This window comes from Zonotrichia leucophrys, chromosome Z, assembly GCF_028769735.1.
Source record: "Zonotrichia leucophrys gambelii isolate GWCS_2022_RI chromosome Z, RI_Zleu_2.0, whole genome shotgun sequence".
Taxonomy (NCBI): Eukaryota; Metazoa; Chordata; class Aves; order Passeriformes; family Passerellidae; genus Zonotrichia; species Zonotrichia leucophrys.
This window is the reverse complement of record NC_088200.1, coordinates 63683017-63704895: the sequence shown is the minus strand read 5'-3', so window position 1 is coordinate 63704895 and position 21879 is coordinate 63683017. Positions and strand designations below refer to the sequence as shown.

The 21879-nt window shown below is 43.0% G+C and overlaps 3 protein-coding genes across 3 annotated transcripts in view; 1 reads left to right on the top strand and 2 right to left on the bottom strand.

Moving 5' to 3' along the window:
* On the bottom strand, positions 1 to 2917 carry LOC135460190 (hydroxysteroid dehydrogenase-like protein 2). The gene is made up of 3 exons (XM_064736933.1): positions 2501 to 2917; positions 1917 to 2045; positions 1 to 86 (listed from the first exon to the last, which is right to left on the bottom strand). The coding sequence occupies exons 1-3, from the start codon at positions 2601 to 2603 to the stop codon at positions 28 to 30; spliced, it is 291 nt and encodes a 96-aa protein (XP_064593003.1). The 5' UTR covers positions 2604 to 2917; the 3' UTR covers positions 1 to 27.
* The window catches only part of KIAA1958 (KIAA1958 ortholog), an 82206-nt gene extending 76108 nt beyond the window's left edge, over positions 1 to 6098 (bottom strand). The window contains exon 1 of the mRNA XM_064736931.1: positions 5969 to 6098. The gene's annotated coding sequence lies outside the window, so the exon portion shown is untranslated. The remainder of the gene's footprint in view (positions 1 to 5968) is intronic.
* A 56-nt stretch (positions 6099 to 6154) lies between these two features.
* On the top strand, positions 6155 to 21564 carry HSDL2 (hydroxysteroid dehydrogenase like 2). The gene is made up of 11 exons (XM_064735473.1): positions 6155 to 6242; positions 9014 to 9177; positions 9623 to 9721; positions 9863 to 9977; positions 14385 to 14488; positions 15420 to 15518; positions 17855 to 18049; positions 18557 to 18628; positions 20024 to 20212; positions 20668 to 20796; positions 21260 to 21564. Exons 1-11 carry the CDS (start codon positions 6226 to 6228, stop codon positions 21370 to 21372), a joined length of 1296 nt encoding a protein of 431 aa, XP_064591543.1. The 5' UTR covers positions 6155 to 6225; the 3' UTR covers positions 21373 to 21564.
* Positions 21565 to 21879: the final 315 nt, after the last annotated feature.

The window sequence follows — 21879 nt, the reverse complement described above, 5'->3', positions numbered from 1 at the left end:
AAAACCTGTAACTTTCTCTCCAGTTACTCACAGTAGCAAAACAGTCACAAGATTTTTAGTCATTTCATTTTTATGGGCCTCCAAATCTGTGAAGTGAGCAATAGAGTAAAAAGAAACACTTTTGACCTCATGCAAAAATCCTTTGCAGAAGACAAATAGCTGCAATAATTCCTCTACTATAGCATCCATTGTAGGTCTTGTCCTAAGAGTGCACAGTGGACCTTTTCAATATCTTAAGATCATTAGCCTTTTAAAATAACATCTGATAGGGATGGTCAATTCATACAAGCTTTGTGAAACCAGTACAGGGCAGAAAAATAGTGTTGGACCCCAGTGAGAGGAAAAGTTAGTGCTGACTTCAGCTCTTACAGGAAACATGCTGTGCATCCCCTAACCATTGGATAAGAACTCATATCTCCTTAGATATCTGAGAAAACATGATAAGAAATAAAGGTCTCTTAGGCTTGCATCTCACAGTGACACAGGACAGTCAGAAAGAAATAAAGAAGTGAAAATTAAAAAATCTGTTCTTAAAACACCAGAATTTTGGGACATAATTGTTTTTTGAAGCTTTACAGAAAGTTATTTTAAAAAGCCATGTTTGCTCTTGGGTTTATAATCAACTTGAGTTGTGATTTCTTTAGCAATTACAAAATCTATTGATCTTATGCTGCATCAGCAAAAAATGAGGACTGGTGTTTTAAAATAGCATTGTAGTTACATAAGAAAGACCAGTATTCTGCTAGTGTTCAAAATTCAACTATAGCAGCATCTTTTCCAGACTCAGGGTTAGGATCATATCACCTTTAATACTAGAATTTCTGGCATGAAAGCCATGAATAGCTTTAGCTTATCTAAAATGAACAAACAGAACCATCAGAAAATTAAAACGATCTGGATTATAGGCTGCGCACAGGAAACAGTAATATCCCTAGAGTAGCGTTTTTGAGTGAATTTAGAAATTCTGTTTTGGAATATACTTCCTAGTTTTATCCAGGTGGCAAAATGCTAAACCAGAATCTGTGATTAAATCCCACACACTTCCAATATCTGAACTAATAAAGAATTTCTATATATCTGGATCTATCTATATTTTACAATATTGAATCACTTTGCTGTAAAGGAGGAGGCAGATTAATTGAAGTAGAATTTATTTTTCAATCCATCTGTAAAACATTTCTGAGGACTTGATTACAATTATTGACTTAATGGATAACTTTTTTTTTCATTATTAATCTGTTCTCTTATGACTCCATTTTGAGGTGTGTTAAAAAAGGTTTCGAGCTGTTTTGAATAGTGATACTTGTGGAAATCACACTTAAAAAGAAGTGTAGCATTTTTAACATTATGAAAGTTCTGACATTGTCTTCTGTCCAACACTACTTAATCAGTAAATACATTCTCTGGAACGAGAAAACACTCTGTAAGAGGAGCAAATTACATCAGATGCAATATCCTGTTACTTAATGAAATTATTAGATTATGACTGATTTAACTAAGAAAAGACCATATGGCTCCAATCTCTCAGGGGAGATGAAACAAATCAGGTTATTTTCCTATCAGCTCTTCCTGGTACGAGCAGGGCACATTTAGGAGATGCTGCTCAGACATGTGCAGAGCACTAGCCCAATGCATTGACTGGTTCTCTCTGAAGATACACTGGCTGCTAAAATGTCGGTACCTGGTTAATAAAAGCAGTGTAACTTTTTGCACTCTTCCTGTTCACAGGATGCAGGAGTGCAGAAAAATCCAAGCAGTTCTTGCCTGCACTCTCCCCAGAGCCACAAAAAGCCCCTCCAATCCCAGATCACAGAGCGAGAAGCCTCTCTACTCCCCTGTCAGCAGAGGCTTTTCTGGGACGGCTTTTCTGGCTCTCCCGGTACCTGTGGCCCTCGACAAAGGCCTTTGTCCTCCACCTGTGAACATCTTCACAAAGTCGGCACTCGACATGCTCATGACCACGTCAGCTGCCACGGGAGCCTTTCCGAAGCCAGCGCTCCCACCCTTGGTCTTCAGGTCAATATACCAAGTGCCTCCACCATCGCCTGGACAGAGAGCGAAGCGCGGTGAGAAGGCAGCGAGCGCTGCCGCGCCCTCCCTCTCTGTCGCCCCGCCAGACGCCCACGGCCTCGTGCGTTTGCAGCGGCTCCGTGGCTGCCCGCACGCTGGCGGGGCTCTGCAAGGAGTCACCTCTGGTCCCCCGTGACGCCCCAAGCGCCGCGGGCTGGGGCCGCGGGCAGGAGAGCCCGGAGGCCGCGCTCTGCTCCCAGAGCCGCTGGCAGCTGGCGCTTCTGCCGTGGTGCCGAGAGCGCCCCGAGCGTGGCCGCAGCAGCGCCGGGACACAGGGACAGCAGCGCCCGGGGCTGCTCCAGCGGGCCTGCAGCACCAGCGTCACAGGAACTGAACAGGAGCCCGCCTGCTTCGGGACCAGCTTCCAAAGCGTTTCTGTCTGAAAACCGGGGCCTTTTGCCAGGCAAGGCTGCACAAGCGGTGGGCTTACCAGAGAGCTCAAACTGAAAGACACCCTGAGTACTTCTCACGTACTCCTCAGTCACTGCCCCTTGAATAACTCGGAACGTCTCTGCAACAGGACCCGATGGCATGGCTGCAGCAGATTCTGTCTTTGCCTTGGCCGCATCTGCTCCTTCCTGCTGGGATCTGCTTAATTTCTTCTCCTCTCTGAATGCTTGGGCAGCACCTCCAATAAATTAATTCTTCTGCAAAGGCTTCTAAACTGTAAATAATTTTCTGCTTCTATTGCCAACTTTCAGAACTCTCTAAAGATGGACAAAGGGTTTAGAAAGGAGACATTGTTTATTCTGCCCGAGATGCAAAGCAGAGATTTTCCACAGATCAAGCCAATCAAGGATTAAAATGTGAGAGAATTCACACACTGAAATCTACATAAACCTGCCTATCTAATACACAGTTACCCCTGCCTATTGCATAATTGCTTAACTTGTGCAACCCTATGCAGTGTCGCTGCACTTGCGTAGGCCTCCTCGGGGTCTCTAGTGGTCCCTGCTGGTCATTTGGGGAGATGTCCCCTACTCAGTCCCAAGCAAAGTTCAGTTTGGGACGTGCAGAACTTAAGGTTGAGTGTCCAAGAAGATGTCATCTTCTCAGACAATTGCCAGGCAAGTCATAAAATACAAAAGCTTTCCATAAACATTGAGCAACATCTGCTTAACCCACTTGATAACATCATTTTGCATTTAAAAGAGGGGTTAAAGGAGAGAATGATACCATCAACTTCCATCTGGATCAGGGATCAAAGGAAGGGACAGGGAATTCCGTTTCAAGACTCAGAGCCTAAAGATCTAGACAATTCTACGTAAAATACAGAGAATTCTGTTTAAACACATCAACTTGAACAGCATTTTACTTTATCCCAGTGAACATGCACATTTAACACTAAAGGAAAGCTTTTCCAATAAAGGAAAGCTTTAGCAATTTACAAAGCCAATCAAGCGGAAGAACCCCTTAATATGCTGTTGAAAGTCTCTTAGCTATCCTCAGTATCAAAAATACTTAGATCTGTTCTGTGAGTCTCTACACAATAACCAACACTAGGAGCCCAAGGAACTAACACCATCTGTCCCTGGCAGAACAGTCCTGGCGTGACCGGTCAAGGAGTATTTCCACCAGAAAGGAACACTTCCAAGATTGCCTCCTCTGCTCTGGCCTTATTTTGAAACTCCTATAAAAGCAGTTCAGCATTCTTAGTTGCCCTTCAACTTGACATAAACCAATTCTGAAAGAGCAAAAGCAAAGCTTTTCTAAAAAAAAAACCAAAACATTTCTGCACACGTGACGGTGTTTTCAGAGCGATTGTGAGCCTGAAAGACCACCTCACTGTCGCCAGGACACTCAGGGCCCAGCTGACGGTGCTCACTAGCACCTTGCTCGCCACCTCCTGCCGCACGGCCGCATTTCCCCGGCCCTCCCGGGCTGCAGCCGGCTCAGCCCCGCCGGGGCCCCGCACGGAGGCGCAGCCGGCGCAGGGAGGCAGCGGCAGAGCCGTGAGCGCAGGGACGGCGGGCACAGCCGGGGCGGCAGCGCGGCACGGCGGCCTTGCGCAAGGCAAAGGCCCACGGCCGACACCGGCATTAAAGGAGTCGTTCTGAAAGGAAAGGGCGCTCCACGTTCTCCTGCGAGTAGCTGCGGGGTCAGGAGCCAGCTCCGGGTGCATGCTGCACCATCGGAGGTTAGGGCACTTCGGAGAGCAGAGGGGTGTCCTCCCCCTACCCCCCAGGACCGTGGGGTTTCTACAGTGTAGAGAGCAGAGCACAGGATGCAAGCACAGACGCAAGGGTGCTCAGCCCATGGCAAACCCGTGCTCCCCTGCTCAGCTCCTGAAGTGAGGCAGGGTGAGCTGAAACTCAGCGCTCGAGCCTTCCACCTTCTGCAGTGCCTGTTCAAATGCCTTCTTCCCCTCATGCTTAAAAAAGCCTTCCAAACTGACCCTCCTGATACAGCAAAAAGCCCCATCACTTCAGTTCCCCTATTACATTCTGGAGAGAGAAAAAAAAAACAAACCAGGGAACAAAACAAACACTCAAGGGGAAGACGGCTGAACCGTGATGCCCAGGTGTTTCTCCTGCAGGTGCCTGTGAAGGTAGGTGAAAGGCAGCTCTCTACACACAGTCACTACGGCTCACTTCCATGGAGAACACCGCAGGCATGAGGCTTACAGCTGGGGTATGCCAAATGACCAACGCAGTCAAGCTGTGCATTGGTCATTTGGGCTGAGTGGCTGCAGGGAGAATGAAGGAAAAGCATGCCTGAAGGTCTTACCAAAGCACATCACTTCCATCTGCTCTGGATGTCAACCCTGGCAAAGCAGGTGGTATGGGAGACGTTATTTATGGAGGTTACAAAGTGTTCAGACAGCCCTTGACCCCTTTAGCCTGCTCTCACCTCAGTCATGCAGGAGTCTGCAGCCCTGCAACACTGTGAACTGCAGTGAAGGGAACCAACAACCACCATTATATTAATACACAGGCTAGTTCATCTGCTCAGGGCTCACTTTGATTTCTGTTGAAGTCAGTAAAACCATCTGTCACAATTCTTCCAGCAGGTTCAGATCTACCAGGTGATTTCCCCTTCTGCCATCAGCTCTCTGTGAAACCTGAAGCCTTCTCAAGGTGCTGCACAGAATCTCTGTGAGAGCTGAAGGAGGAAAGACAAGCCAAAGGTGGAACCTGGTGGAAGATTTGCTAACCACAGTAACAGGTGGTCAGCATGGCAAGCACGGGAGGAAGTCAGAGTTTTCTTTGGGCAACAGAGGGAGGACAAGGAAAAGTTATACATGCAGGGCACAGAGGAGAGGTATGACCTTGAAGTTATTGTGAAATAAGAGAGGTACTAGTGGAAAGGATGAAGGACAGGATAGGTGTGGCTGGGTGAACAAAGACACAGGATCCTACTTCAGGCTATCTAATAAACAGGGAATCACAAAATCATTAGAGTTGAAAGCGACTTTTGGAGATTATCTACTCCAACCACCCTGTCAAGGCACGGTGACCTAGGGCACATGACACAGCCTCCATGGGCAGCCTGTTCCAGTGCTGTGCCACCCTCAACACAAAGAAGTTGTCATGTTTCAGTGGAATTCTTGTAGTTTAGTTTATGGCCACTGCTCCGTATTCTGTCTCTGGGCACCACTGAAAAGAGTCTGGCACCACCGTCTTGGCATCCAGCTTAGAGATACGCATATGCATTAAGGAGATCCCCTCGCACTCATCTCTGGACTAACAGGCCCAGCTCCAGCAGTCTGCCCTCAGAAGAGAAGGGCTCCAGGCCCCAAATCGCCTTAGTGCTCCCCCACCTCGCTGACTCCAGTAGCTCCCTGTCTCTCTTGTCCTGAGGAGCCCCGAACTGGACACAGCACTCCAGAAGATGAGATGGAGGCAAAGCTCCAGTGATTTGAGTGCAATTGGCAGGAGACCAAAGCAAAATTTCATACACATGACGGGAGAGCGAAAGGATACGGAAAGCCTTCCAGATCCACTCTTCATCCCGCGTAGGCCTTTCTCCAGTCTCAGGTGAGCTCGCAGCCCGAGCCTGGCACCCGCGCTGTGCCCCAGCCCCTGGGCAGAGCGGCAGGGCCCGGCGGCGGAGCGGCCCCGACCCCGCCCCGAGCGGCCGCGGCGGCTGCGCAGCGGAGCGGCTCGGGACCTGCCCCTGCCCCTGCCCCGGCCCGGCCTGGCCGCCCGCGCCGCCATGCTGCCCAACACCGGGTAAGGTGTCCCCGCCGCGCCGGGACGGGGCTGCGCCGCCCGCCAGGGGCTCTCGGGGCGGGCGGGCTGCGGCCGGGGCCGCCGGGGTTTCGCGGGACACCCTGAGCGCCGTCGCCGTGCGGGACGAGCAGGACTCGCAGCGGCCGAGGGCGAGGAGCTGTGGCGGAGGACACGCGTGTCCGAGGGGCCCGGGCAGCACCGGAGCCCTAGGACGAGCAGTGCGGGTCGTACAGGGGACTTGAACGGTGCCTTATGCAAGGGAAGCAGTTACTGGAGGAGTTTAATGTAAATTAGGCAGTGTATCAGTAATTTCATATGGAACATTTTTATTAAAGTATAATTACTTATTACTATTAGTATTGTTGTTGTTGCTATTTTTGTTATTATTTTTGTTATTGTTGTTTAGTGTTATAGTCTTCTACTACTGTCTTACCTGGCAGCCAAATTTTCTTCCTGTATAGGATCTTAATTTAGCGGTGTTTTCTGCCTTTTGGCTTTTCAGATAACAGCTGGGAAGATAAGTTATTATTAGTTCCTGTGTGTTATAAAGAGGATTATTAAATTCTTAGCATCTATGTAAGTCATTAAAAGTGTCCCTGATGTGACCTGAAGGTCTTTATTGGCAGTCATCTGTGGTGGGAAAGGAACCGATCTTGTTTTCCAAGATTGTAGGGCACAGATGTTCATTTGATGTTTTCTGTCTTATTAGCAGAATTAATCTCTTAATGGAAGTGATGCAGATGTGACCTTCACAATACAGATCATAAGATATTTTAGCCAGGCAGATGTTCTTTATGAACTTTAAACTAATGGGCTGCTAAGTGAATTAAGAAAGAAATCCTTAGTCTTGCGAATATGACTAACTAACCACCACCCTCTGACCCTGACTAACCAACTAGTTTTTTACCTGTCATTTTGCACATGCATTCAGATTATGGCATCATGTCTTAAATATGAAGCAAAAATACTCTGACAGTGTTGAAAGACTTGCATTCACCCACTCTCTTAAGCAAAGGGCCTGCTATCCCTACCAGTGTAGCAGAAGTCTCTGAGCTTTTGATGTCCTTCACAAGCTTCTGCTGCAGGTGAACTTTGATTTTACTGGCACCACCCCAATGTGCCCTGGCAGTGTTTCTAATTCCTTCTTTGTGGCCTGTCTTTGCACCCACTCCCTGTATGACACTTTTCTTGGAAGCTAAGTTCCCTGCATAGTCCTGCTTGTCTCTGGTACACTTTCTTGTCTTCCTGAGTAGATCACTCCAGCCGCAGGCAGGGCTTAAAGCCCTATCAGCTTTTCTCTGCTCTTTTCTCCTCCAGAGCTGCCTCCTGCTGGACCCCTCTTCCAGGGGGTCCATTTGCCTCTTCTCTGACTAAGGTGAATTATGCTGACCTCATATTGATTGGTTGAAGGAGATAGAAACTAGATTCTGACCTTACTTCACTGGCTTTTACACTTTGACTATGTGTTCCACAGTTTACCTTTCCTCACTGTGTATGTGACTGAGCTCATATCAGTAGATTTTTGTGGTTCACTCTTCTGTTTGGATATTTTTCTTCCTGTGCCTTTCTAAGACTCTAAGATTTTGTAGATAAAAGCTGTTTGAAATGACATCTTCTGGACATGGTTGACTTTCTGAGATCCTGTAGATGCCTACCTAGCCTTGCCTCTTCGGGGGAAGAGGCGTCTCCCCCTTTCTGCCCCATTCCAATTTTCTGCCTTTTGAAAGCAAACATCCTCCTAGAGAGCATTTAAGTGATAGATGTGCTCAGATTAGAGGGGGAAAAACATACCTGAAACCGGATGGGGAGAAACAATACTAAGTTTGGCCCAATCTGAAAGGAAAATTAATGGAAGCTCAGAGTGTAAGCTTTTGTAACATTTATGGTGTGACTTCTGTGATGCGAGCAAAAATTGAAGTTGCTGTTGCACATAGTTTATATGAATTCTTCAACTGAAGTTAAAATCCTGAACCTCCTGCGTTTTTCTACAGCGTTACATAAAGAAACAAGACCCTTATGTAAAGCACTGAAACTCACATTCCTTCATATGCAAACCTGTTGTCTAAAAGACTTTATCATTGAATATGTTTGTGGAGTTGATATTTGTCTTTCCAAAAAATCAGGGATACTGTGTTAGCCAGACATCCTTCTTAAGCTTTAAAACTTGATAGTTTCTTTCAGATGATTGGACCTGTTTATGGAAGGATCCACTGGACTACACACAGTTACTGGGAAGCTGTTGAGTATGGAGAAAAATTTAGGAGAAAAATTGCCATTTCTGAAAATAAAGCTTTTGGCATTTGCATATGGTGCTGTGGTTCCAGAATTTATACCCCATTGAGACATCAGTTTTTTGTATTTAGAGCATTGTGATTAATAGAATTCAGAGATCTGTGTAGGTGTGTTGTCTTGTTGGAAACTGGCATTTTGTTTTTACAAATTACTTCTTTTCCATTGCTGAGAACATAGCAGCTCTGTTGTGATACAGTGTGTTGGATCTTTTTACAAAAAGGGAGAAATGTAACTGGGTAACTTTCTTTGTAGTGTTTGCAAACTTGGGACGTGGTCTTACATCAGTGCACTTCTCTGTAGCTGTAACCATCCCTTTTGTGTTCTTCGGGCTGTTTTCTTAGTAAAAGGATGAAGGCGTTTTTCTGGCTGGGAGACTGTGCTAATTACATTTGCCCTTAGAGTCTGATAAAAGTCAAATGATTAACAGTTTCTGCTTTATTCTTCTCTTCTTTACTGTCCACTTTCCCCTTCACCTTTAGGAAACTGGCAGGATGCACTCTCTTCATCACAGGCGCGAGCCGGGGCATTGGCAAGGCCATTGCTTTGAAAGCTGCCAAGGACGGTGCCAACATTGTGATAGCTGCCAAGACAGCTGAGCCCCATCCTACTCTTCCAGGGACTATCTACACTGCTGCACAAGAAAGTAAGTTGTAACAAGTGAAGGTACTTGGCTGAGTGTATACCCTTGCTTAATTACTGTACCTGAGTGGAAAAATGCATAGACTCTTAGTTCGAGTTCACCTTTACTAAAATATGCTTAGTGCTTCTCTTGCCTCCCAGGAATGCTGTAATGCTACAGTAACGAAGATGGATGTATATATATAAATGTAAAAATGCTATGCTGCTTGCATACTTGAGATGTATGCAATATGTATGCATACTTGAGATGTATGAAATAAACATTTGCAGTGCTAAGATACTGTTTTGGCTTCCCTGTTCCTCATATGATGTGTTAAAAGGTCACAATATGAGAGTGTGATTTTCAGTGCCATCTTGAAGTTGTCATTGCTTGAGAGGTTCTCAGAAGTTTATGTTAGTTGTCCCATCTGAGAGCAAATTTTTAAATGTTTAATTTTTTAATTGTGCAGTTGAAGCAGCTGGAGGAAAGGCTTTGCCATGCATTGTTAATGTGAGAGAAGAACAGCAAATCATTAATGCTGTGGAGAAAGCTGTTAAGACTTTTGGAGGTAAGTTAAGGTGTGGGGGAAGGCAGGCATTAACAGGCAGATTGTTCAAACAAAGAGAAAAAAGCACTGCCTGCCTTACTCATGTTTTTTTTTTTTTTTTTTCTTTAAATGCTAATGTGTAATGGCTTACTTTAAAACCAGGGATTGATATTTTGGTGAATAATGCAAGCGCCATCTCTTTGACGGGCACTTTGGAAACAGCAACGAAGAAGGTCAACCTCATGATGGATGTCAATGTACGAGGAACCTATCTTACGTAAGTGCTGAGAGAAGGAAGCAAAGCAATTGTAACAGAATGTATGATGTTATTTCAGTTTTTCTGAGAAATTCTGTAGCTGTCTTGCTGTACTAGAATTTGAGTGCAGATATTCTGCATGTACTCACAGGAAATTGCTCAGTTATTGGTCAACTGATTTGAATTAATGTTTCCAAGAATTATTTGCTAGTTGGAGTAAACAGAAACGTTATTAAATGAAGTCATTAAATGTTCACAAGCCCCTCCATGCATGTAGGAAGAAAAAAGTAATTTGTTTCAAAGGAAGCTTCAGCCTGGCTTTGTTAAATGTTGGTGCTGTTTCATTTCAAGCAAAATGACTACATTTTTGCATACATCAAGTCAATATCTTACTTGTCAGTTTTCTTCTCATAAGCTTCTTTCTCATCTTGAGAAATGTTGTAAAACTCAGCATACTTAAAAGTGAAGTGTTGAACTTGTAACTTCATGATCCAAAGTGTTCTCCACCTACTTTCAGCTTATCAATTCTATTGTTTATTTGAATGAACATACTAAGATTTGATTTCACAATTCCTGGGTTCCTTATTTTGCACATGCTAGGAGGTGGATTTAACAGGTTGAATCATCATTACATTTTCAGGATGTCATTTAAATCACTGTCTTAAAATGAAGACTTGGATTTTCACAGGGTTTATAAAAAAGCCTGTAAGATGATGGAGATTCTCTAAATCCAGATGTTGCTTGGTGTGATCAGAAAGCTTTGTATCAAAGTATCACCACAGAATTGTAGAATAGTTTGGGTTACAAGGCACTTTTAAAGGTCATCTAGTCCAATCCTCCTGTCTAGAACAGATTGATTGTCATTCTCCTTTCCGCAGATCAGTCTGGTTCCCAGCTCTTCATAAATTGCTGAATGGATTCAACTGTATTGTTGTAGCAAGTTCCATCTTCTCCTCCCCATCCAATAGCAGCAGTGATTTTCTTGATGCTGCATCTAGCTATTCCAAATTAATGGGGAATTCTTAAACTGTATTTTTGGTCCTGTTCTACCTTGAAAAGATTAAAAATCAGGTTCTGTGTGCTGGAAGGGGAAAAGCATAAGAAAAATCAGCGCCTCTCAAGGGAATGGTCTTTGTCATTGTTTTTGTAATTCTCAATTGAGAAAACCTAGTGAAGCATTTTGAGAAAACCTAGTGAAGCATTTTTGCCCTTTTTTCTCATTGCTTTGTATGTTAAATCTGATTGTAATTTGTAGAGACCTACTTTCAGTTTAATGTTCAGAAAATTTCAATAGCTTATAAAAAACTGTGTGGATTTTTGCCTGTGTAGGGGTGGTACTAGGAAAGATTCCCCAGCTTACAGAGTATACCTGTTGACATAGGATCATGGAATTGTTAAATCATGGAATGGATTGGGCTGAAAGAAAGCTTAAAACATTGTCTATTTCCAAGGGCTGGAAGAGGCCTTAAAACTGTCTGCTTCCAAGCCTCCACCATGAGCAGAGGTATCTCCCATATACCAGGTTGCTCTGAGCCTATCCAGCCTGGCCTTGAACACTTCAATGGGTGGGGAATCTACAGTTTCTTAGGCAACATGTTCCAATGCCTTACCACTCTTAGAGTAAAGAATTTCTTCCTAATATCTAATCTCAACCCACCCTCTTTCAATTTAAAGCCATCCATTCATCCCCCAGCCTGTGCTGATACTGGGAGTGTCCTGACCCAGGTGCAGCACCTGTTCTTGGTCTTGTTAAGCCTCATGAGATCCCCATGTGCTCACGTCTCAAACTTGTCCAGGTTCCTCTGGATGGCATACTGACCTTTAGTGGTGTCTACAGCACCACTCAGTTTGGGATCATCTGCAAATTTGCTGAGGGTGCACTTGATCCCTTCATCTGTGTCATTGATGGAGACATGGACTAACACTGGTCCCAATACCCACCCATGAGAGACACCTGTCACTGATGTCCATCAGGATTCTGATCCAATGATCCATCCACTACCCTCTGGATGCCACTGTCCAACCAATTTTTTATCCACTGAACAGTCTGCCCATTAAATCTTCTCAAATTACATAAAAGGATGTTATGAGGAACCTTCTCTAAAGCTATACAGACTAAATGACACCTGTAGTGCTGTCCTTGACCTCTGGTGTAGTCCTTCTGTCATAGAAAGCCTTTTGGTTGATCAGGGAGGACTTGCCCCTGATGAAGACCTTCTGACTGTCCCAAATCACCTCCCTGTCCTAGGATCACCTCCCGATTCTAGGAGGATCTGTTCCAAGATCTTCCCAGGCACGGAGGTGAGGCTGACAGGTTAGTAGTTGCCGGGGTTCTCCTGTCCACCCTTTTTAAATATTGGTATGTTTCCCTTTTTCCAGACACTTGGGTCTTCACCTGATTCCACAATTTTTCAAATATGGGGAGTGGCTTGGCAAACTATTCTCTCAGGACTGTGAGGTGCATGTCATCAGGCCCCAAGGACTTGTGTATGTTCAGGCTCCTCATGGTCAGAGTCCTCATCCTCACTTAAAGTGGGAAACACTTTGCTCTCCAAATCCCCATCCTTCTGTCCATCTACTTAACAGGTGTGGGAAGAGAAGTTGCCATTGAAGACTGAGGCAAAAAAGTTGAGCCCCTCAGCCTTCTTGCATTAGCTGCTACCAGTGTTCCAGCCTTGCTTATCCCAGGATGTATCTGTATACACTTTCTTTGCTTTCCTTTGCTGACTGACAGAGCTGTAGAAGCCCTTTTTGTTATTCTTTGCATCCCTTGTAAAGTTCAGTTCCAGTTTCACTTTAGCTTTCCTCACCCCGAATGTGTACAACAAGTCTGTATATTCTTCACAGGATACTTTTTCCCTGTCTCCACTGGTATGCATTTGTTTCTTGTCCTTTAATTTGACCAGCAGTTCTTGTACTCTTCTATTCCAGTCTCTTGCCTTCCTTGCCAGTTTTTTTGCCATTGGGTCACTAGCTCTTGTGCTCTGTGGAAGGTGTTCTTAAAGATCTGCCAGTTCTGTTCTGCTCCCTTGTTTCTGAAGGCAGCGTTCCTGCTGACTAACTCATTGAAGAACTGGAATTTTGCTCTTCTGAAGCTCTGGGCCCTGACTTTGCTCTTTGCCTGCCCCATTTCCCTCCAAACTGTGAAGTCCATCAGTACATGATCACTGCAGCCCCAGCTGTCTCCTGTCGTGATGTCCCTGATTAGCTCACTTAGGTTTGTGACCATCAGGTCCAGAATGGCATCCCTTCTGGTAGGGTTATTACCTGGATCAAGGAGTTATGCTCCATGCATTCCAGGAATCTCTTGGGTTGCCTACAGTTTGTTTTGCTACTTTTCCTTCAGACACTGGGGTGTCTGAAATCTCCTAGTAGGACAAGAGTCCCTAAGTATAATCCTTCCTGTAGCTGGAGCAAGAAGGTCTCATCAATAGGCTACTCTTGGTCAGAGACCTGTAGTGACACCAACCACAAGATTCCCTTTGTTGCTTCAGTCTCTGTTTCTTACCCACAGCCTTTTACCTGCTCATTGTTGTTGTTCTTCAGTTCACAGGTTGTTCTTCAGAGATGGCTCATCACACTCAATGCACTTGTTGAAGTAGAGGGCAACCCTCCATCCCTCCTTTCTCCCTTGTCCCTTCTGATCAGGCTGTAGCCATCAATGGCTGCAATTGAGTCATAGGATTTATTGTACCAAGCTTCCATTATGGCAGCTAAGTTTCTTGGTTCCTATGCATTAAGAAATTGAGGCATCTGTTAGTGAACCTTCCACTGAAAAGAGATGAGACCCAAGACAGTTAAGGAGGTGGTAAATCATTTACTTTACTACTACTATGGTGATTTTGCTGTTGAAGGTGGTGAAGTTGTTCCCTTTGTGGCTGACAGTCTGCGTGGGTCCTGTTGGAATTTTTGAACTGTTGGTCACTAATGTGGTGATGTTTTCACCCTGTGAAGCTTGATTAAAAATTCTCAGGCAGAGATAAAATATAAACATGTGCCCTAGTGCTAGAAGTGAAGTCAAAAGACAGTTTCTGTAAAACAGAAGTTCCAATTTACAGAGATGTGTGAATTCAAAGTAGAAATCTCTTAAAAGAGAATAGGGTTTCAGTTTTCTTTGGAATATTTGTAATAGCATATAAGGAGATTATGGCTTCTGAGTATCTGGAAAATTAGCTTCAGTCAAAACTGATGCACTGATTTGAAAATGTGGTCCAATTTGCAGGAATGAGTACTAGGCCTGAGATTAGTGATCTTTGACAGTTTTTTTTTTTGTTGTTGTTGTTCTTTACATCAGTTAAATACTTGATATGAGAAGAGGCTTTGTCTTGGTCTGTTGTGAAAATACTGGTCTACTAGTATTGTTTTTACTGTAATTATAGGTGTTCCATAAAATAAGAGGCAACTGATTTGTCTGAATCTATCTTTCAGGTCTAAAGCATGTCTTCCCCACTTGAGGAAGAGTAAGAACCCCCATATCCTGAACCTTAGTCCACCGATGAATCTGAATCCCATGTGGTTCAAAAATCATTGTGGTGAGTAGCTTTCAGAGCCTTTGTTGGTATTTTGTGAGAAACAAGTAAGTACCTGGTGAAGTGTGCAGTAGTGCTAGTGCAGAATGCCAGGTCTTATATCCTTTGCATACAGACTGGCACTAATGGTTCCTCGCAGCATTTTGTACCTGACCTACAAGAAATTGTTTTGTGGGAAAATGTAGGGCAGGTTTCAAGGCATCATCCATGCTTTTTGTTTTCAGGGTAAGTCTGTGATTTTTCTGTGGGAATTGTTAGGATTATATATTTTCTGCTCCAAATAGAGACAGAAACACAAAATTTATTTTCTTACTGATTCATCTTCCTGGTTTTTTTTAGTATGGATAAAACTCAGTGTTATCTTTTAGTATAGAAATTATTTTGAGATTGAAAAAGAGCTCCATATTGTCTTGAAATTAGTGTTGCTCATTTTAAAACTGTAGCAAACCCTTTCCATTTTGGACACTTGTCATGTTAAACTTCAGCAAGTTCCAGTTCTTTTCCCAAGTTTCCATTCTCACAGTAGATAGGTAACAAGGATATAGAACTCCTGTTCCTCACTTTTTTTGTCTATTGGATTCTAGTTTGGTTCTTAACAGCTGCTATGCCTTAGGCATCTTAAAAAAAATTGATCACTCTTGTCAGTGTAGCCTGCATAAAAAGCATGACAAAATCCACCATGCAGGTAGGCTTCAGCTTTCTTTTTGGCAGAACATGTGTAGTTTTCATTTTGTTTGCAGTGAAAAGATGACAGACTACAGTTTATAGAGATGGAGATGGCAGGTAGAAGGGAGAGATTTTAACTCTAGGAAAGTGCTGTTTTTTCTGAAAGCTCTGAATTTTCCATATGAGCCAATTATCTGTTTTATATTCCTCTTAAAATTAGATTTTACATAGAGTCTAAACTTTTCTATTTTTTCACTTCTTGTCTTAGCTTATACCATTTCTAAATATGGGATGTCCATGTGTGTCTTGGGAATGGCAGAAGAGTTTAGAGGAGAAGTTGCTGTCAATGCTTTATGGCCTAAAACAGGTATTTTTTTAATTCTTTTTTTTTTAGTATTACTGAAATACTGACTTTCTGTATTTTTTCTGCTAAAGCTTATTTTATTTGACTCTGAATATACTTCAGACTTCTTCTGGAATAGATTCAAGCAGCTCTTTTATGTGTTATCTTCTTTAATATATGTTATGTTCTTATATATATGTTATGAGCAGTTCTTTTATTTCTTCATCCTGCATGAGTTCTGGTTTTCATTGTAGTTCTCACTAGATTGTTGTCACTTTGATCTAAACTCATCTTCATCTAGTTTAAAACCACACAGTTGAAGCGTGTGTGTGGTGTTCGGCTTGCCTGTGCGTTTTCTGATGCAGCCAGTGTTTTGGTTTGGACAGAATCACAAAAATAATTGTATGCTTTAATGAGTGGGTATTGAACATCTGTGTATGTAGTACTTTTTAGAATTCCTTGCTAGTTAGACAAGGGGAGCGCACTGACAAGATAGATACCTCTGTACATGCAGAAATAATTTTTAAAAGGCCTATTCCTAGAAGTTTTGGCACAGTGCAATTCTGTGAAGAGCTGTTCACAGAACCATCTGATTGCAAATGACAAGAAATTAAAGAGCTCTCTGGAAGAAAAATAGCTCAATGCTCCCATGTTGTATTAGCTTCAATTTGCTTTGTGTGGGTCAGTGAGGATAAGGACTGCTGTTGGAGGTTTGGCCAGCTGTTTGCCAAGGAGGTCAGTCTCTTTCCCCAGATATATTTATGGGCAGAAATTATACAGAGTGTTAAAATCAATACCATACAGAGGGTAATCCTGCCCCTTAGTGGTGTATGCCCAGTTATTGTGTTAGAAAACATTACAACAGTGTTTATTTCCTTAACAAGTGCAAGGAAGGAAGAAGGAAGAGGAGATAAAAATATGAACCAAGATCCTCTTCTGAGGATGGTGCTCCTGTTTAAGATGTGTTTGTACACAGACACTTTTCAACGTTCTGCTGTTAGGAATTGCAGGCTCCTTTCAGCCTTTAGTAGGAACTGTAACTCTCTGATCTACTTTTTCTTAGGTGAGAAATGTGAGAAAAACTTAACTATTTCAGACAAAATCAGCCAAATTTCTCTGCTTGAATACTGTAGCTGATCATCAGTTGAACTGAGGTTACTTAACAGTAAATGAAACCTAGAAGCTAATTCTCATCACAGAAAACTAATGTAATGAAGTCAATAGGGACATCTACACACGTCTGCACTCTCCTAGGGTACACCTGGACAGGAGCTCTCAGGCCAGTGCTTAAGATTTTGGTCCTTTTTCCCAGTATGTACTTTGAAAGGTGAATGAATGATCCTGTTCAGATACATGTGTCCTGCCCAGTGCCTATTTTTTTGCTATTTACGGAATGTTGTGATCATTTCTGTACCAAAATTGCTGTTACTTTGTGTGGAATGGAAGCACTACAAGGAAGACAAAAACTTATCCTTCAAGATTTATCCTTCTGCTTCCCTGATGTTCTGGCCTGATATGTAGGAAAGGATTTGTGAATCTGCCTCAAAACTTGAGGGCAGAGTGTTGAGTTTTAAACAGCAGATGGGAAAAACTAATGAAGCAGAACATATGTGGGAAAAACAGTAAGATGGCAAATATCAAAAGTTGCAACCTGATAGCTTTTCCATGGAATAGAAAGAAAAAAAATGGAGTGGATACCTCAGCCTGCAAGAGCAAATCACAGACTTGGAGAGCAGCATGCCACAGTTTTAGTAGATCCAATGAGAGAAATGTAAAGAAGACTAGTAGAACGGCGCAGAAGTAACAGAATTGCTTAATAAAAGAATCAGAAGCCTAGGAGATGTGGATTTTATTCTTAGGTCTAACACAGCCTTTCTGTGAAATACTGAACAAGTCATGTGAGGGTTTTGTTATTTGGTTTATTAACTTAGGAGAAGCACTTTAGTAGCTCATGGGAGTTATCAAAAGACTAAAATTAAGCATCAAGACTTTGAGTGTGATAATCACCAAAGCTAATTCCTCTTCATAACTGATGTGTCATACATTCACTTTCAGGAAAACTGTTGTCCTGTTAGTTTTTCATGTCCTGAACAACTAGTGGAAAACTGGTGGGCTGACAAATACATAGAATGATGTGACTATCAGAAAATGTTCTGGCATTTTTATTCCTGTGATAGTTTCATGGATTTTTACTGTTGCTTGTAAAGAATTATTTATTGGTTGGAAGTATTTCACAGCTTCTGTCTTCTAGAGTTTCCTTTTGCCTGAAAGGAAGGTAAAGTTTGTTTACCTGTGAAAGAAATGAGAATTCCATGTCATCAGTGTTAAAGCTTTGTTTTCTTGCCCTCCAAACTTTCTAGCCATACATACAGCTGCTATGGATATGCTGGGAGGAGCTGGAATAGAAAAACAGTGCAGGAAAACGGACATCCTGGCAGATGCTGCATATTGCATTTTGACAAAACCAAAAACTTTCACTGGGAACTTCATTATTGATGAAGTTTTGCTGAGAGAAGAAGGAGTTAAGGATTTTGATGTTTATGCAATTGCACCAGGTAAAGACATCTTTTAAAGGTGAGAAATAAATTCAAGAGGGAGGGAAGACTATATGGAGAATATTAATACACTTTTGTTTCTTAGAGTTCTTAAATTAGTTTATAAAAAATGTTGCTTTGCCTCAGCTTTGAGAACATTCCTTAGTAGAAAGGTCATATGGATCCACTGAGAGTTTAATAATTAAATGTCTATTAAATTAAATTAAGAAATTCTTTAATGAGAAGAAAACCTACCTGCACTGTAGATGTATCTATTACTATTTAACAGCTAATGAGATAGATTTTTTTGTTGTTTTTCTTCTCCAATGTTCTTCATTGCAACCTTAGAAGCCTTCTAGGGCAGATTTTAAATGAAAAAAATTCTAAACATGTTACTTCGTGCCACATTTTTCCTTCAAATTTAAACTGAGATACAGTACTACTTGACTGTAGTTTCAGATGAAATGGATTCTTACTGTGCAAATCTGATTTACTTGGATTTATTAATACATTTTTCCTCCCTCTTAGGTCACCCTCTGATGCCTGACTTCTTCTTAGATGTTGAAATTGACACTACAGCTATGAACCAAGAAGGATATGGTAGGGAAAGCACTATGTGTACAAGTCCATAATTTCCATAATTAATTTCAAGTCACAATAATGAATGCTCTCTGTTTTTCTTTTTTTCCCTATGAATTTGGACTCCAGTCAAGCTTTTTTAGCAAAAACCATTTTCTCATTTGAAGAGTAAGATCTATGGAAATGACTACGTAGTTAAAACTGGGGGAGAAAATCATACCTCTTGCAGGACTTCCATGGTGTAAAGTCAGTGCATTATTCTGAAGAATTCTTTTTTAATCATCTGAATTGTGGTAGTAGGGAGGTCACAGGTAAGTATTGCTGGAAAAAGAAATTAGACTGCAAACAGCATATTTTGCAGAAACAGCATATTTTGTGGGAATATCTCCTTTGCCTTTATACAAAAGAGTATGACAAAATGCTCATATGCTCATTTACACAAAAGAATATGACAAAAATCCTCCATGGCTCCTTACATGAAATGTGCACAATTTGCACATTTAAAATAGCTGTTGGGTGAAACGTAGAATTTTTTTTAGAAAAGCATTGCTTTTTCTTTTTCAGAATTGGTTTATGTCAAGCTGAAGGGCAACTAAGAGTGCTGAACTGCTTTTATAGGAGTGTCAAAATGGGGATAAAGCCAGGGTAGAGGAGGCAAGCTTGGAAGTGTTCCTTTCTGGTGGAAATACTCCTTGAGCAGTCACACTAGGACCGTTCTGCCAGGGACAGATGGTGTTAGTTCCTTGGGCTGCCAGTGCAGGTTATTCTGTAGGGATTCACAGAACAGATCTAAGTATTTTTGATACTGAGGATACCTAAGAGACTTTCAACAGCATTTTAAGGGTCTGTTCCACTTGATTGGCTTTGTAAATTGCAGAAGCTTTCCTTTATTTCTAAATGTGCATGCTTATTGGTGTGAAGTAAGCCACTGATCAAAGCAGTAAATTTATTTCCACCTTAGAAGTTATTGCAGAAGAATTTGTAAAAATATGCATGTTCTTTAAAAGATAGACAAGACAGAAGTATTTTGAGATGAAAGCACTGGCCATTAAAGACAATGATTTTTTATTTTTAATGTTGTGTAGTCGTGTATGTATTACATTAGAAAACTGTTGTGTGAATGGCTGTAATGAACTGTAAACAGTCAAAATTAGAATTTTGCTGTGGTTTTATTTTTGCTTTTCTTTTGCTCTGTCAGGAATCAGAATTTATCACAGAATTACATTTAGCGATGTAAACCTATTCAGATTCCTGGTGGAGAAATTATCCTTTATCAGTGTTAATACTGAAATAGTAAAAGAACCACTTTCCCTACTTTGAAGCTTAAATCCTTTCAAATGGAGTTCTCTGCTTATGGTTCTACATACATTTTTAAAGTGGTTTGCATTTGGAAGAGAAAAGTAATCTTTCTCATAGGTGCTGCCAAAGAGGAGAAGAAATTAAGCAGATCCCAGCAGGAAGGAGCAGATGCGGCCAAGGCAAAGACAGAATCTGCTGCAGCCATGCCATCGGGTCCTGTTGCAGAGACGTTCCGAGTTATTCAAGGGGCAGTGACTGAGGAGTACGTGAGAAGTACTCAGGGTGTCTTTCAGTTTGAGCTCTCTGGTAAGCCCACCGCTTGTGCAGCCTTGCCTGGCAAAAGGCCCCGGTTTTCAGACAGAAACGCTTTGGAAGCTGGTCCCGAAGCAGGCGGGCTCCTGTTCAGTTCCTGTGACGCTGGTGCTGCAGGCCCGCTGGAGCAGCCCCGGGCGCTGCTGTCCCTGTGTCCCGGCGCTGCTGCGGCCACGCTCGGGGCGCTCTCGGCACCACGGCAGAAGCGCCAGCTGCCAGCGGCTCTGGGAGCAGAGCGCGGCCTCCGGGCTCTCCTGCCCGCGGCCCCAGCCCGCGGCGCTTGGGGCGTCACGGGGGACCAGAGGTGACTCCTTGCAGAGCCCCGCCAGCGTGCGGGCAGCCACGGAGCCGCTGCAAACGCACGAGGCCGTGGGCGTCTGGCGGGGCGACAGAGAGGGAGGGCGCGGCAGCGCTCGCTGCCTTCTCACCGCGCTTCGCTCTCTGTCCAGGCGATGGTGGAGGCACTTGGTATATTGACCTGAAGACCAAGGGTGGGAGCGCTGGCTTCGGAAAGGCTCCCGTGACAGCTGACGTGGTCATGAGCATGTCGAGTGCCGACTTTGTGAAGATGTTCACAGGTGAGGGACAAAGGCCTTTGTCGAGGGCCACAGGTACCGGGAGAGCCAGAAAAGCCGTCCCAGAAAAGCCTCTGCTGACAGGGGAGTAGAGAGGCTTCTCGCTCTGTGATCTGGGATTGGAGGGGCTTTTTGTGGCTCTGGGGAGAGTGCAGGCAAGAACTGCTTGGATTTTTCTGCACTCCTGCATCCTGTGAACAGGAAGAGTGCAAAAAGTTACACTGCTTTTATTAACCAGGTACCGACATTTTAGCGGCCAGTGTATCTTCAGAGAGAACCAGTCAATGCATTGGGCTGGTGCTCTGCACATGTCTGAGCAGCATCTCCTAAATGTGCCCTGCTCGTACCAGGAGGACTTGGTAGCAGTATAGATGCTAAGGCTTCACTGTGGTGGCATTACCTTCTCCTGTGCAAAGGCTTTTTCCACTTCCTTTGATATTCTGATGATTCTGTTTCTTCTTTTTAGGTAAATTAAAGCCAACTCTGGCCTTCATGACTGGAAGATTAAGGATTAAAGGAAACATGGCACTAGCAATAAAACTTGAGAAGATGCTTTCACAGCTTAATTCTAAACTGTGAGGGGAAACCATACTAGCACAACAGTGGCCTTTCATATATAACTGCAATGCTGTTTCAAATTTTTAGTCCTTGTTTTTCTGATGCAGTATAATACTGTATAATACTGATCAAATGTGAGGTTTTTCTAGAAGAAATAACTCAATCTCATTCAAAAGATGTCCATAATTAAACTAATTCTGTCTCAAGAATGCACTTAGTTTCCAGGTGTTTTCTTTATTTCTGCTCCTCTGGATCAGTGTAGGACGTTTGAAGTGAGTTTTTTCCCTGGTAGTTGATTTTGCACATATATCCAATGGAAAAGGTGGGTTGAGCAAATGTCACCCTGTAGATCAGTGCTAGAAGTGCTATGCCAAATTTACTAAGCTGGCTTAATAGTAGAAGTAATGTAGTCAGTTTAACAGAGCTTTAGTTACACCTGATAAATTATTATCTCAAATTTTTCTTTCCTTTAATGAGTTTATTACCTACATGTATTATCTCTGTATTGCACTAAGGCTGCACAGCCAT

Coding starts and splice junctions, on each gene's coding strand:
- HSDL2 (XM_064735473.1), top strand. Junction 9,722..9,862: donor AGCTGTTAAGACTTTTGGAG/GTAAGTTAAGGT, acceptor CTTTAAAACCAG/GGATTGATATTTTGGTGAAT. Junction 20,797..21,259: donor CTTTGTGAAGATGTTCACAG/GTGAGGGACAAA, acceptor TCTTCTTTTTAG/GTAAATTAAAGCCAACTCTG.
- LOC135460190 (XM_064736933.1), bottom strand. CDS start 2,603: ATGCCATCGGGTCCTGTTGCAGAGACGTTCCGAGTTATTCAAGGGGCA. Junction 2,046..2,500: donor CTTTCAGTTTGAGCTCTCTG/GTAAGCCCACCG, acceptor CTCTCTGTCCAG/GCGATGGTGGAGGCACTTGG. Junction 87..1,916: donor CTTTGTGAAGATGTTCACAG/GTGGAGGACAAA, acceptor CTCACTTCACAG/ATTTGGAGGCCCATAAAAAT.